This window comes from Lutra lutra, chromosome 3 (assembly GCF_902655055.1).
Source record: "Lutra lutra chromosome 3, mLutLut1.2, whole genome shotgun sequence".
In the NCBI taxonomy this organism is placed as follows: domain Eukaryota; kingdom Metazoa; phylum Chordata; class Mammalia; order Carnivora; family Mustelidae; genus Lutra; species Lutra lutra.
Genome location: NC_062280.1, coordinates 191418236 through 191433696, shown reverse-complemented (window position 1 = coordinate 191433696; position 15461 = coordinate 191418236). Strand labels below are relative to the sequence as shown.

Here is a 15461-nt window from a genome sequence, read left to right as displayed (position 1 = left end):
CTAATCCCATATTTGAGAATTTGCTTACTCACTAAAATGTATTTGTATTCCCTGAAATCAATACTCATTTAAGTTTCCCAGGTCCTTGGGGCATGCAGGCTGAATGGGTCATGTTCCCAGCTAAGGTCAAAGAAGATCCCCCCGGTCTCTTGATTCAGTTCTCACATTGTAATCAAGTGTCCTTTCTGTGGTATGTTTAGTCCTTGCTTGTCACACTTTTGTGCTTTTTGCTGATGATTTTGGTGTTTGAGATGGCCCCTAAGTAGAATGCCAAAGTGCCACCTCGCGTACCTAAGAGCAAAAAGGCCGTCTTGTCCCTTACAGAGAAATAATCTGCTACGTGATCTCCATTCTGGTGTGGGTTACAGGGCCGCTGGCCGTGAGTTCCACGTTAACATGACACAAGGTGACTCTAGACAGAAACATATATAATACGAGGGTTTGTATTGATCTGTTAATGAAAATCCTCTGACTAGAGGCAGGAACATGGTCCTGTATTTCTCTTAGGAATAATGATTTGCTAATTTGGTGTTCACAGCAACTTTATAAACCATAATCACCATGAGGAAGAAGAAAAGAGAGTGTCTTGTCGAGGAATTGTATCAGAGTGCATGTGTGGACTCCAAGTTCTATGCAGCTTTCTGAGCTGTATGTTACCGAGGATAAACATGCGTAAGCCACTGACAAGGCACATCTCTCCCTCTCCCTCCTGGAACGATCCTTCCCCAAGCAATAGGAATGACCATCAGGAATAAAGATTCACAAATAAATGACAAGAAAAGCAAAAAAATACTGACTAGAATCCGTAATGATGCGTGCCTTGGCCCTAGTGAGGAACAGGGGGCAGAATGTAATGGTCTGCCCTGTCGCCTGGGCTGGTCGGCTCAGGGAGCTTGGATGAAGCAGAAGGGGGTTAGAGAAACAAACCATGGTTACCTATAGACAATCTTAAGATACCAGTATCATCCCAATCCCAAATCTCTCAAGGACATTATTCAACTATTAAAATGGAATTATGCAGACCATAAGGTTATTTTTAAGAAAAATTTCCAAGACTTTCCCCCTGTACATACTTGAAAAGTATTCAGAGATCTTTGGTCAATAAAACTTTTTAATAAAATTTAGAATAGGAAAGTAAATGCATAGGTGTTTATTTAGAGCCGGTTGCTGAGATTTAAGAAAAAGAACTGAGGGAATGCATCCAATTCCAGTGATCAGAGATGCTGTGCAAATCCAGCTGCTCACTGTCTGTTGCTGGCAGGGCTGGGCCTCCAAGGAGCACACAGGAGCGGGAGCAACATTCTCCCCAAACTTGAAAACGCCTTCGTCCTCTGATGATTAAGTTCCATGATACCATCTCTATCCAGTAAGATCAACCCCCTAAGAATTAATTTCTCACTGTATGAGTAAGGATTCCCCAAATTATAAGCAAGACCACAGCATAGACCTGTCTGCCTGTCTACAGCTCCCGTGTCATCTGCTGTGTTACATCCTGTCCAAGGAAAGGTTGGACTGGACGGTTGGTAAAATCTAGACCGTATTAAAGAGTAAGACTGTGCTGGTGTGTCTGCTGCACCATCCAGAGAAGATACTCGGATCAGCGGGCATGAGAGTTGTAATCCTTTGGCAGATGACATTGTGCCGACCAATACTGTCCTTACTGTTTTGGGGACTTCCACCTAGTTTCACCTAGAGTTCTCTACCCAAGGTCTTGCCCAGCCAGAGAAGCCTGCTCTGAGATCACGTGAGTACCTTTGAGGCATGCTGGGTATGGCAGGGGAGCTAATGCCTCCTAGAAGCCATCCTCAGCCAATGACTGATGGATAAATAAGAATTGTGTGCTGTCCCTGGGCTCCCAGAGTTTCATCTCCTGTCCTCGGATCCAGGTCCAGTTGCCCATAGCGGTAGTAGGGTTGATAACACAAACATAACTGAGGCCTCCACGGTCCTATTCTCCTACCAACATCTCCTTCACCTTCCCAATAAATTACGTCCATTCAAATCCTTATCTCAGAATCTTACTTCCCACAGAGTTTCTTTCTACAAAGCGTTCTCGTTTCTGGGACATTTGTATTTTTCACTGTATATCAAATAACTGGTTTTCTGCTTTATATATTGGTCTTTTATTAGCTTCACTAGTGGATATCAGTTCCCCCAGGGCAATAATTCTGAGTAGATGGACAAAATACAGAGTGTAGACAAGCAGAGTCAAGAATTAGTCTTAAAAAAAAATGATTATTTTGTGAGATAGTCTCTCGCTTACCTAGTAAATGTTTGATCTCACCTAGCATGGAGCTATACAGATATGTTGTCATGGTTGAGTTCCTCCCCCAAGTTGTAGAAAGAGAGAGAGATTCACTGGGGGAAGAGTTTATCTAATTTAATGGGTTTGTAGATGTAACAGGTTTCTAGAATACCAGCCCTTTCAACCAAGTTACCAAGGCAGATGGGCAAGGAGACCCATGGGAGGTAGACACTCCCTGTGAGGGCCATGGTGATGCTTATAAGAGCAAAGACAGGTCTGTGGTTTGTTCTACATGCCAGGTGGGTTTTGAGTATCACTGTAAGAATTAAATGAGTTGGTAAACATAATCATAAAGGAACATAAACAAAAAAGAGGGAGAGAGAGACTATTAACTACTCAGATATTTCCGCTAAAAGAATCCAAGCCAAAAAGAATATTGACAAAAAGTCAAAACAGTTTGATGTCACCCTGGGGAAAACCGTGGTACCGAGAAAGATCTGTGAACGGAAGGACAGCTCAAATCCTCGGTCTGCAGTTTTTAGTCTGGAGACATAAACGCCTCCAACTTCATTCCCTGTTCATCTGTGACCTGAAGAAAGCAGGAGCAGTCTCTCAGGCTGTGGGAGACAGGCAGCCGGCACGAGACCTATTTTCTAAAAAGGGGAGGGGGGAGTCTTTTTCTTAGACTTCCAGAGAAAGGAAAGAAAAAAGTATGTTTGCTCAAATGGCCAGTGTTTTATAGTTGGAATGGGAGAGCACAGAGAGACATGCATGGGTGTGAGACAGATGGTGTCCCCGCCTTCCTAAGTTGGAGGTGCATTTTGATTTTTTCCCAATAACAGCCCCCAATTACATTATGATCATTATCTGAAGAGAGACCGAGTATTTTACTAAGTAAGCTTGGGCACCCAGTTCACCGGACAGCACCGGAGAGCCACACAGAGCTGCGGTCTGCACCCATCACTGCGGCCAAAGGAAGACTCAAAAGACGGACACAAGACAGTGACGGCTGCCAACCCCCTTGACTGGACGGAGCTCGGTTATTTATTTATTTTTACGGTCCTTCAGCTCCTGTTGGGTCTCTGAGCCATCATAGAAATGGAGTTTTGTGTGTGTGTGATTTTTTAAGTAAACTTTGAGTGTAATCATACTTTTTTTTTTTTCACTTTGGTAGGTAATACCTCCTTCCCCCACCAGTTTTTATTAATAGAATAATAAACATGTTCAGCTGATCAGCTGTAGCAAAACCTGTCACCATCTTCACAGGACCTAGTGTAATTTCAGTGACCTTCTGTGGCCGGCATACAGTATATTTTCCCAGAGCCTGGAATCAAGCATCCAAGAAGATACAGATCATGCAAACCTCATTATATAATGCTTTTAGGTCTAATTGTATATTGCTTTAAGTTTACCTTCTTTTTAACAGAGTTTCCTTTTTATTTTTTTTTTTTAAATTTTACTTATTTATTTATTTGAGAGAGGGAGAGAGAGTGTATGAGCAGGGGGAAGGGCAGAGAAAGAGAGAGAGAGAGAGAATCCCAAGCAGAGTCCCCAAGTGCAAAGCGCAGCAAGGACTCATCTCAGGACCCTGAGATCATGAGCTGAAACCAAGAGTCAGAGGCCCAACTGAGCCACCCAGGTGCCCCGGAGTTGGAAGAAAGGATGGAAGGAAGAAGGAAAGAAGGGAAGGAAGGGAAGGAGGGAGAGAGAGAGGGAGAGAGAGGAAGGCAGGCAGGCAGGCAGGCAGAAAGGCAGGCCACCCTGGCCGCAGGTGGGCAGCAGGAGGCAGAGAGCATGAGGAGGCTCACCCCCACAGATGACGCCGTCCAGGCCTTCACAGCGGCGGTCGTCACACTCGCACGTTTTCCCGTACACCCTGCGGTCCCCCGGAGGGTAGCAGGTGCACTTGCCGCACTCGCATTTACCTGCAAAACAGGGAGAGCACAGGGCTTAGAAGCGTCCCAGAATCAGCCCCGCTTTCCAGGCACACACGCACACGGTGAAGCCTGTTCAACAGTTCGGCGAATAAATTTTCCTCCCTGCCTCTGGTAAGTGGACGCCCAAGAACAAGAGCCACGGAGCCCGGCGGCGGGGGCGGGGGGGGGGCGTGAGGTGACACTTGTTTCATTCATTTTTGAAGACTAATACAGTTAGGAATCCCTCTGGGTATTTCCTATTTAACCTCACTTGATGATACCACATGGTATATATTTAAACATATTTTAGTATAATGTCATTTGAAAAAATGTTCTTATATATTTTTATTTTGGGTCTACTGGCCACATAAGAAAAAAAAATGCTCACAGGTACATTTCAAGGCAATGTTTTATGGCTATTTATGGACGCCAGTTTTATAATTTATAGAACTCATTTTATCATGGAATGCTTACCAAAGTGCACGACCTAAATACCCTTATTGCTCTTGACTCAAAATTTTAAAGTATAAGCCTTTTTTGGAACGAGTTGGGTTCACAGTTTGGGAATTCCTTAACTATGGTCATTATGGCTGTCAGCATTACTTCTTGGGCTGTAACTATGTGCCAAACACTATAATTCTTCCCATTCCATCATTTTGTTTTCACGATTCCACTCACTGACGAGCACTATCACTACCATTTTACTAAATAGGAAACAGACACACACGGAGGCCAACTTCCTCTCCATGGCGAACCAGCTCATTCGGAATAAATTCAAAATTTATATCCATCCTCATTAACCTTAAAGTTTGTGCACTTAACCATAAGGTCAGCCTGCATCTTAATATACCCAACACAGCACCACGAGGCTATGAGAAAGAAAATTCCTTCTGCCTGTGGAGCTGGAGCTGGCTTGGCAGACATTCATCTGGGTGACTACCCTGAGACATCTGTTACTCTGTCATTAGCCCAAACGTCGTAATGACACACCCACTGAAATGATCATAAGACACTTTGGGGCTGACCCTGCAATGTTGTTAGTCATTCTGTGCTGCATTTGTATCTTGTTAAAGAAATTCCAAGTTGGTAGATGATGGAAGAAAGGAAAATTAGTATTTAGAATCATATAATTTCAGAGCTGTAATTAAGATAATCTAATGCAGTGATTCATAATCTTTTCTGGCAGAAGTGGTGGGGTCATGGTCCCTTTGAGAATCTGGTGAGAGACACCGCAATGGACAGTGTGGTTTTGGCTGCTCCTCGGCCAGCCTCTCTCCGCCCTTGGAGACAGGCCCAAGTTCAGGGGGAGGCAGAGTCCCTCTCTTTCCCCGGTGACACTCCCTCTTCCTATGTCCTGGTGGACAGAAGAGGGACACAGCAGACACTGTTGGCCAGGGCTTTGCTTCTCGAGGGTGAAAGCAAAGACACAGGGTCTGTGGCAGGAGCACCCCAGCAACAGCACAGCAGTGAGTGTCCAGGAGCGGAGGAGCTCGGCACGAAGTAATGGCGGCAGGACGAGTTGTTGGCAGGGCCTGGCTTCCCTGGGGCGCTGCCTGAACTGGGTGGCCACACTTGCACTCTGCGCCTGAACCCTTCACATAAAATCCTCCTCCGTCCCCGTTGATGAAGGTGGTCTCTGTTTCCACAAACAAGAACTCTAGCTGGTAGACCTCAGATCTCTCCTTGGAAAAATATAGCAGCACACGTTTATACTTTTGTAAAATGTCAGGAGGATCCATGACTCCCCACAGTTTATTTAACAGATGAGGAAATGCAGCCAAGCTGAGGCTGAACGATCTAAGGCCGGCGAAGTAGACATCAGCAGGGCTGGTGATGGGACCCATTCTTCTGAGCCCCAGGGACCTTCTGGTGCCCACAAACTTACTCGTCCTCATCATGGTGTGTGTGTGTGTGTGTGTGTGTGTGTGTGTGTATGAATGACAACAAAAACCCAGACTGTGGAGACACAGAGACTAACCATACAACCATCAGCAGTACGACCACGTGTGGCTAACGAGTCCTTCATGCGCAGATATGGGAAACATCAACCTCGTTGTTCCTGAGAGGGCATGCAGTCCTAGTTATCAAGTCAAGATAGATTTTTAAGTTGAGGATGTATGTGTTTTTGGTGACAATTTTATTAACATTTGAAGGCATTCAAGAAGTTTTTTGGATATAAGTATTATTGGTTTCTGTGCCTCTTTGGAAAGGATGATCTGATTACTGGCACATGGGGGCACCTGGGTGGTGTAATTGGTTAAGACTTTAGGTTTCAGCTTAGGTCATGATCTCAGGGTTGAGCGATCAAGTCCCATGTCAGGCTCCGAGCTGATTGTGGAGCTTGCTTGGGATTCCCTCTCCTTCTCCTTCTGCCCCTGCCCACTGCTTACCCTCAAGCTCTCTCTCAAAAAAAAAAAAAAAATAAATACACAAACAAATAAGTAAACAGTGGCATATGTGTTCAAATATCTATATTTCATTGTTTTCATTATGCATAGTTTGTCTTATATTTCTTCTATAAAGTTAGATTGCAAAGTGTTCATGTTGGATCTTAGGTCCATTTTTTTCCCCTAATAGATTTTAATTCATGTATATTTTTCAAATATCAGAGTATAATTAACCACTTTGAAATTCTGGGTGTTTTATTTATTTATTTATTTATTGGTCATGTATCTGTCAGAGTTTTAAAAAGCTACATTAAGCCAACTATTAGCTGAGTTACTTTACAGATATAGCTCTGATACAGTTTATAGGTTGTAGTTGCTTCATATGCAAAGACAAAAAAAATCACAAGTCAAGACAGGCTAATGTATTACAGATAGAAAGCTAAAGAAGAGTAAATTGTTCATGTCATCCACATTTTAAATTGCATTATTCTGCTATCTTAGGTGACCACTTTGGTCTAGTCACTACCAAGACATATACTTGCTAGGTAAATTTCTACTCATCTTTCAAGATCCAAAGTCTATTTCACCAAATCCATGATTCTTGCGTCCTCCTACTCACACGCCTTCACAAATACAGCAGAGTCAACTGCCTTCTCATGTGTCCTCAGGATGTTTGAATCAGTATTTATTGAACAGATGCACTAAACAATAATCACATGTAAATGGTTTAATAATAACATTCCCATGACACATAGGATGTTTCTTCCAGAATACATATGCCTTCCCAATTACCAGAAAGCCTTCATCGGTGTTTCCCACAGTTACATCGATGAAATCTGTCCCACAGCAAGCTCATCATCTTAATTTACAGCCATACTTCTCTTCCTATGTCTTGTTATCGGGAGAAAGTCACCATCATTTGATCTGTCGCCACATCTTAAAAACACCTGATAACATAGTGGATTCCTTCCTTCTTTTAATGAGCTATTCTTCTCCTTCCAATTTGAAATTTCATGAGATCCACTTTTTTAATTTAAATTTGATTAATTAACATACAGTGTATTATTAGTTTCAGGTGTAGAGTTCGGTGATTCATCAGTCTTACATAACACCCAGTGATCATTACATCACGTGCCCTCCTTAATAATGCCCCTCACCCAGTGAGCCCCCACGCCTCTCCCAGAGATCCACTTTCTTAAAACATGTCTGTGATTATGTAATTGCCTTTCATGTGATAGTCCCACATAGACCTTCAAGGCAGAGATCAAATTCCTCAGCAGAGCTCTCCACACCTGCTCCAACTCACCTGTCAAAGCAGATATTCGATGTTCACAGTGCACTCATGTTCAGAGACTTTACTTTTTGCTCCACTTCTTCTCTCTGCTGTGAGCTCTACCACTTTTTCTGCACAAGCGGACCCACTATTCAACAGCCAGCTCAGATCTCCTCACGTCTTGAAACCTTCCTTGTCATCCCTATTCAGTTACCTGGACCATGTGTGCTTCCTCTCTGATCCCACAGTAATTTGTTCACACCACTGGTAGATTACTGAATGCAAGCTTTATACTGCATAAGTACATGCTTGGATCTGACCACAAATACTGAACTCTGTGGTCAAGGCTGACAGTGAGATTTGTGTCCTGTTGTCTCTGTTGGTGGAGTAGGAAACCCTGACATACAGATTTATTGCCTTTTTTTTTTTTTTAATAAGAAATCGAGTCCATTCTCTTTTCTTTATTTGCTAAATGATATTATTATTTCAATGACTGTTTTAGCGTTGTGAGCTATAAATCTGTCTTCTCAAATGACTATCAATATTCATATAAGTAAGAATGTAGGATAATGGAAGTTTGCATGTCTAGCACTAATAAGTGCTATTTTATTTAACAAATTGAGAGGAAAATCTAAAGAAAGGTATGCTCAAAGAAATAAAAGCAAGCCAGGTAATTTTTGAAAAGATAATCCAGAGACAGATGGAAAGGACAGAAATAACTATCTAAGAAATGAATTCAGTCAACATCATCAATATCATCCAACCAAAACTTATGTGAACTTTACACTGAGTCTCTCCATTCTTATTAAATTTTTAGAAAGCAGATAATCTTTAAGCACACATAAAAAGTCAGTCCAATGATATCATTTTATAAGGGACTGAAATCCCTATGAATTGCATTTTAAGGCTTTGACATAAGCAAAAAGTAATGAACTAAGATAGATATCAAGATATCGACTAAGGTAGATATCAAGAAGTTCTGATTGAAAAAGATTTTACTTAAACATTTTAAATTTGACACTTCCTTAAAATACAGGAAAAACTAAGTAAAGAATGACAAGCTGCAGTTTATTCCTAAGCACAACTAGTCATTTTAACAAATAAAATATACCTCACTTTAAATAACATCTTTAATTTAAATTTTCTTACACTCCGTAAGAAAGCTAAATATCTTTCAAACACGTTTGCCTTGAAGTACATTTTCCCCTAAGTACCAGATTAAAATTTAAAACCCTAATGCACTTACTCCAAAATAGTTCTCATATGAAATTCAGCAAACATGAATAATTTCTTTTGTGCAAAATACTTGATCAGATATGAGAGTTTAATTCTAAACAAGAGTTATATAAGTCTATAATTTCTGCTATCCCATATAACTTATTTCATTTCACTAGGCATCAACTCCAAATAAAAGTGTTAGAGAATGATATTTCCAAATATTACACACTTAATTATTTTGAGCATTATTGGCAAAATTTACTACCGTTATTATGTTATTGTTATCATTGTTATTGTTATTACGAAACTGAAAGGTCAACATTTTTTAATATTTGTTTTAATAGAAAATTCATATGGTCTGTAGACATTTGAAAAGATACTCCTTTCTTAATCATATGGGAAATGAAAACTAAAACCACAATGACATTCCATCCCCAACTAATCAGATTAGCCAACTTTAAAGAACTGACTAAGTTTTGGAAATGGTCTGGAAACAGAGGCCCTATATTTTACAACTGGTGGAAATGCAAGTTGGTAGAATATTCTGGAACAGTGCTTAGCATTATCTAGTCAATATGTTTAATTTATGAACCAGCAACTCAATTCTTGGTCATATTCTCTGGAGAAAAGTATACTTGCTTGTACCAGGAAATGTTCCAGAACAATCATAACAATGCTATTCCTTATAGTCTCAAAGGGGGCTCAAATGTTCATCGTTAACAGAATATATTAACGTCAGCTATATTCTTAGGTGGACCACTGCGTTAGAGTGAAAGGAGCACTGCTGCTTGCCACATCATGCCTAAATCTTCAGAACATAATGTAGAGTACAACAAGTCAGCCACAAAATGATGTATATTTTTTTGAAATATTTCAAAACAGGTAAGTCTAAACACTCCAATGTTTGGGAATGTATATGTAGGTGGAAAACTTGAAAGAAAGGCATAGAACACCTAAAAGTGAGAATAATGGTTATCTTTTCAGAGGAGGTTATATGTGATAATTGAGGCATGGCAAGTGGGAACTCTTGGGATTCTGGCATTATTCTACTTTTGCACCTGGGTCAAAGTGCGAATATTTTACAATGATTCATAATGTCATAAATCAATATGGTATATATTTTCCTGGGCATAGTGGACTATTCATGAAACAAGGCTGGTGTAACCAGTGAGCTATGTTGCAAAAAAATCAGTCTTTTCCTTAATTCATTCATTATGACTAAATAAATTGCCAGTGTACTCAACATTTAAATGTAAAAGTTTAAAACATAAAATGTTGGACAAGAATATAGGTGGGAGTTTTCATAACCTTCAAGTAGGAAAGACCATTCAAAACATGACAATAGGGGCACCTGGGTGGCTCAGTGGGTTAAGCCGCTGCCTTCGGCTCAGGTCATGATCTCAGAGTCCTGGGATCGAGCCCCGCATCGGGCTCTCTGCTCAGCAGGGAGCCTGCTTCCTCCTCTCTCTGCCTGCCTCTCTGCCTGCTTGTGATCTCTCTGTCAAATAAATAAATAAAATCTTTAAAAAAAAACGACAATAAACCAGAAACAAACAAACAAAAAGGACAAGTTTGACCATAAACAATAATTAAAACAAAACAATATTTAAAACAAAAAAATAAGCAAGACTGACATAAACAATAAACTGAGATAAAAATATTTGCACAGATAAAACATAATAAAAAATGACAAAATGACTATACATATGAACTCATATATGAATAACCAATAATAACCAATAACCACAAGAAAAACAGACCAAGGACAAAATTGAATCACTCACAATAAAGATAATACACAATGATTATTATCAACAATAAATTATTTATATCACTTAGTAAATCTCATGGAAATAAACTGCAAATTTAAAATAATTATACTTTGAAGGAAAGTCACCTGATTCACTAAAATACTTTAAAATTCTGAAATTTTATGTTAATATGATTTTACCTGATAGACCCTGGAGAAGCCCTCATTTATGGTGTTTTGGGTTTTGTCTACAAGTTGCTTCAAGGTACATGTAAATAAAATAACATTATTTTAATACTAAGAAGTAGGACTAAGTAGGACTGTCATTCTACATATACAGTAACTCTGTACCACTAAGTTACAAGATGAAATAGAAGAACAGCTTGATAACTTTGTAAAAGGTAGACTGCCTCATTTATATTTTTAGAAATTGAAAGATTAAAACTTTATTTATTAACCCGATGTTTAGAGCAGCATTATCAACAATAGCCACACTATGGAAAAAGCCCAAGTGTCCATGGACCGTTCAATGGAGAAAGAAGATGTGGTGTATATATATACAATGGAATATTATTTAAGCATCAACAAGAATGAAATCTTGCCATTTGCAATGACATGGATAGAGCTAGAGTATATTATGCTAAGCGAAATGAATCAGTCAGAGAAAGACAAATACCATGATTTCATTCATATGTGAAATTGAAGAAACAAAACAAATGAACATGGGGAAAAAAAGATAGGGAGGCAAACCTTAAAACAGACTCTTATCTACAAAGAACAACTGAGGGTTGCTGAAGGGGAGGTGGGTGGGGATGATGGGTTTAGATGGGTGTTGGGTATTAAAGAAGACACTTCTTGTGATGGGCACTGGGTGTTATATGTAAGTAATGAATCACTATATTGTACACCTGAAACTGATATTGCACTGTATGTTAACTAACTAGAATTTAAATAAAACATTTAAAACTAGAAAAACCCAACCTTATCAATTAAGTTCACCAGTTTTTATCCTTATTAACTATCAGAACACAGTTATGGTAGAAATATTCACTTCATTATTTCATAAAATTGGAGACTGTTAGAGATGGAAAATCATGGAGGATGATCAAATCCAACCAGCCCTATAATTTACAGATGAGGAAAATGAACTCTGGGAGTGAGAAATCATGTGACTTTCTCAAGGACACACAATGAAAATGAATCTACAGGTCGTCTCTCAAAGTCACAGAATGAGTGAGGGGATGGAAACATTAACTCAGTCCTCTATCATTTCTAGAACTATTGTTGGTTGTTCTTTTGAATAGTTAGGGATGCTTGGGTGACTCTCTCCTAATGAAAATGGAGAGGTATCTGTAAGCATTACCTGAAGAAAAGGTAGTCATCTCTGGTACAAGCTAATTTTCCAAACTAATATAAATCTAGACAATTGGTTTTCAGGCTATGTATCTCTTCCTCCTTTTCTTCTTTCTTCCCCTCCTATTCCTCCTCTAGTCCTTTGTCCCTCAACCAACCTCACCTCTCTATCTTTCTCTCTCTCTCTCTCATAAACACACACATCCCATCTTTGTTCCCTCCTTCTTTCTTCCAGCTATTTCTTTTCTTCTTAGATTCCTCTTCTTACACAATCTTAACCATAACAAATCTCTCAGTCTTTAGACTTTGCCTTCTCCTTCCACCACTCTCTTCAAACTTCTTTTCCTAAAGTGTCATCTCCATTAGGACACAGGCTTCAAATCATCAGGGACCAGTTACTGCATGCTAGAGGAGGAGACACAAAGACAAAACAGATGCTCCTCCCTAAACTCATGGATTGACAGTTAGGGAAGGGTCCCTTCATGAACTAGTTGGAAAACCGATACTTCATTAGATGTTAACGACCAACTGAATCTTCTCCATCACCACTAGTAATACGCTTGTGAGAGAGCACAAATCAGGAGTTTTCAGATACCACATGGTAGATGTATGCACCTGAAGAGCAACTGTTAAAGAATGAAAACATCTCCAGAAAGCATAACTGAAAATACAACACACAACCACACACACAAATCAGTTCCACCCCATATGCTCCCACTTGAGGTGTTTAGGTAGAGACTGATGCTCTCCTCCTTCAAACCACACCACATAGAAACTACATATTCTTGCTCAAGAATAAATGCCACTGGGTGATCAGCCTTGAATATCTGTATCAATGTGATCACTCCCTCATTCACTCAACAAACACATTTTGAATATCAACTATGGATCAAGTATTATGTTAGATGCTGAAGATACAAAATTAAGGACATTTTTAAAAACTTTTAGTAGTGGAGGGAATAAAGGTAAAACAAACTGGCACACACATCTGGCAGGGTTAGAAAAAGTTCCTGGTAAAGGTGACCTGGGAATGAGTCTCAAAGTGTTTGTTAAATGTCAGTAAGGTAAAGAGACAGGGAAATACATTTTAGGGCACCAATACAATTAAAGCATGGGCTCTGACATTAAATAAACCTAGATTCTAATCTCGAGATGTCCACTATTAAATGTAATTCCTTGGAAGACCAAGTTAAACTTAATTTATTATGGTTGTATGATGGGAATAATAATAAAACTGATACTAAGGTTATTGTAAAGGTTAAATGTTGTAATGCACTTTATAGTACATAAGTCAGAGCCCGGCGTATGGTAAGTGCCCAATAAACAATAGATATTATTTATATTTTTATAATAGAAAACATGTTGGGAGGCTTGAATCTCAATCACTCACATAAAATCCATTCCTTTCCTATTCCATTTCTCTAGACAAACAAACAAACAAACAAACACCTGTATTTCCTGCTCTAGAATGAAATTAACTAAGAAGAGCACTGTATTATCAAATGTACCTGCCAGTGTGGTCACAGCAGGCACACTCTTTTTGACCTTATTTTCTTTCACTTTTAAAAATGGTAAAAACCACACTTGCAGTACACGCTCAATAGCTAGATAGTAATTAGAGGCTCACATAAAACAGAAAAGAGATTAGCACTTACTAACATAGTCCTCTTTTGCCTAAAATAATAGATTTACCATAGCAACCTGACTGCACTACAAAAACTCCTGCCAAATGCATCCTAAGTTCTCCTGAAATTTCTATGAGAAGAAATTAAACACTTGAGAACTTTAATATTCTGTACCATTTCATCTAAGTACAAATATTTTTATGTGCGAGAATGAAGTCCTCTTCCATCAGACATTTGAAAGTGAAGAGGCACCTTTCACCTCCCATTTCAAAATGGATACTGAGTCTTCTTATAATTCAAGCCACATTGACATCACAATTACCAGCCAAGGAAGAGTTGCTCATAACTTTTAAAAACATGGATAAATGTCAATTCTTCTGTTTGTACTTTCTTAGTACACAAGGATTAAAGTAATCAGTCATGGACTATGTGAGGAAAGAAAACATTTAAGCAAATGTAGCACTAATATAATTTTCTGTTGTCTGCCCTAGAGTGTCTAAAATTGAAAATGGGAAATTGGTATGCCAGGTGTCACTTTTCTCTAGGGATTTTCCAATGTATCGAGCACAGCATCACAGAGGAGGTCTGTTAGACCTCTGAATTAGATGATCTCATTATTTCAACCTTCAGATCATTTCTAAAATAACAATTACTCAAGATTCATTTTTTCTAACAAAATATCTATAACTTAGGAAGCAATATCACACTTGTTTGTCAGCGTAACCCAGAAACCAATCAGCAGGTCCAAGGTTTAAAAGTCAATGAATGACTGAGGTTAGGAAATGTGAAGCTTAAGTAATTGATCAGTGTGGCCCATCATGAAGAGGCCAATATCAATTAAAAAATAAGACTCTCCTTCTTCTTAGCTGGTGAACCCATTAACTATACAGTGGACTGTACATTGTTTCAGAAACAAGATTTAGGGATTCTGCAAACATAAATCCTATCCCATTCAAGCCTATTCTTAGTATTAACTTTAATTACTCCATTCTAGGTCATAAATAAACAGATACAACTATAATTCACCATGAAAGACCCTATGGGACAAATGCCTTAAGACAGTCAAAGGCAATGAATGCCATTCACCAGGACAAGTGCTGTGGTAGACAGAATCAGAGAAATGTTTTTATGGGAAATCTCCTGAAAATAAACTTTATTTGAGCAATGGAAAGATAGCACAGAATCAGGCCATAGTCACTTTTAAATTCTTGGGTTTTGTCACTTTCAAAAATCAGAAGTACAAGTGAATATATCATTTCCTTAATACACACTTCATGAGTGCTAATTAAACTGATTTGAAATAAGTGTGAAATTTCTTCCCACCCCAGGGATAATTAGGAAATTTCTCTAACAATTTGAACAATGAGATCCATATCACAATAATAATACATTTTTCAACAACAAGCTAGGCTTTTAAAAAAGAAAAAATAAACCAAAAAGAAATATTTTCTACTGATAATTAGTTTGTATTTTTTTTAAAGATTTTATTTATTTATTTGAGAAAGAGAAAGCTAAAGAGAGCTGAGCTGGGGGAGAGGCAGATAGGGAGAGACAGACTCCCTGTGAGCAGTGAGCCTGATGTGGGGCCAGATCCCAGGACCCTGGAATCGTGACCTGAGCTGAAGGTAGACGCTTAACTGACTGAGCCATCCAGGAATCCCAATTTGTATTATCTTTTGCTTCTGTAGTTAATA

The 15461-nt window shown here is 39.1% G+C and overlaps 1 protein-coding gene across 1 annotated transcript in view; it reads right to left on the bottom strand.

Moving 5' to 3' along the window:
• The window catches only part of ITGBL1 (integrin subunit beta like 1), a 214314-nt gene that overhangs the window by 19995 nt on the left and 178858 nt on the right, over positions 1-15461 (bottom strand). The window contains exon 8 of the mRNA XM_047720336.1: positions 4054-4170. Within this exon, the coding sequence (XP_047576292.1) occupies positions 4054-4170 (117 nt within the window). The remainder of the gene's footprint in view (positions 1-4053; positions 4171-15461) is intronic.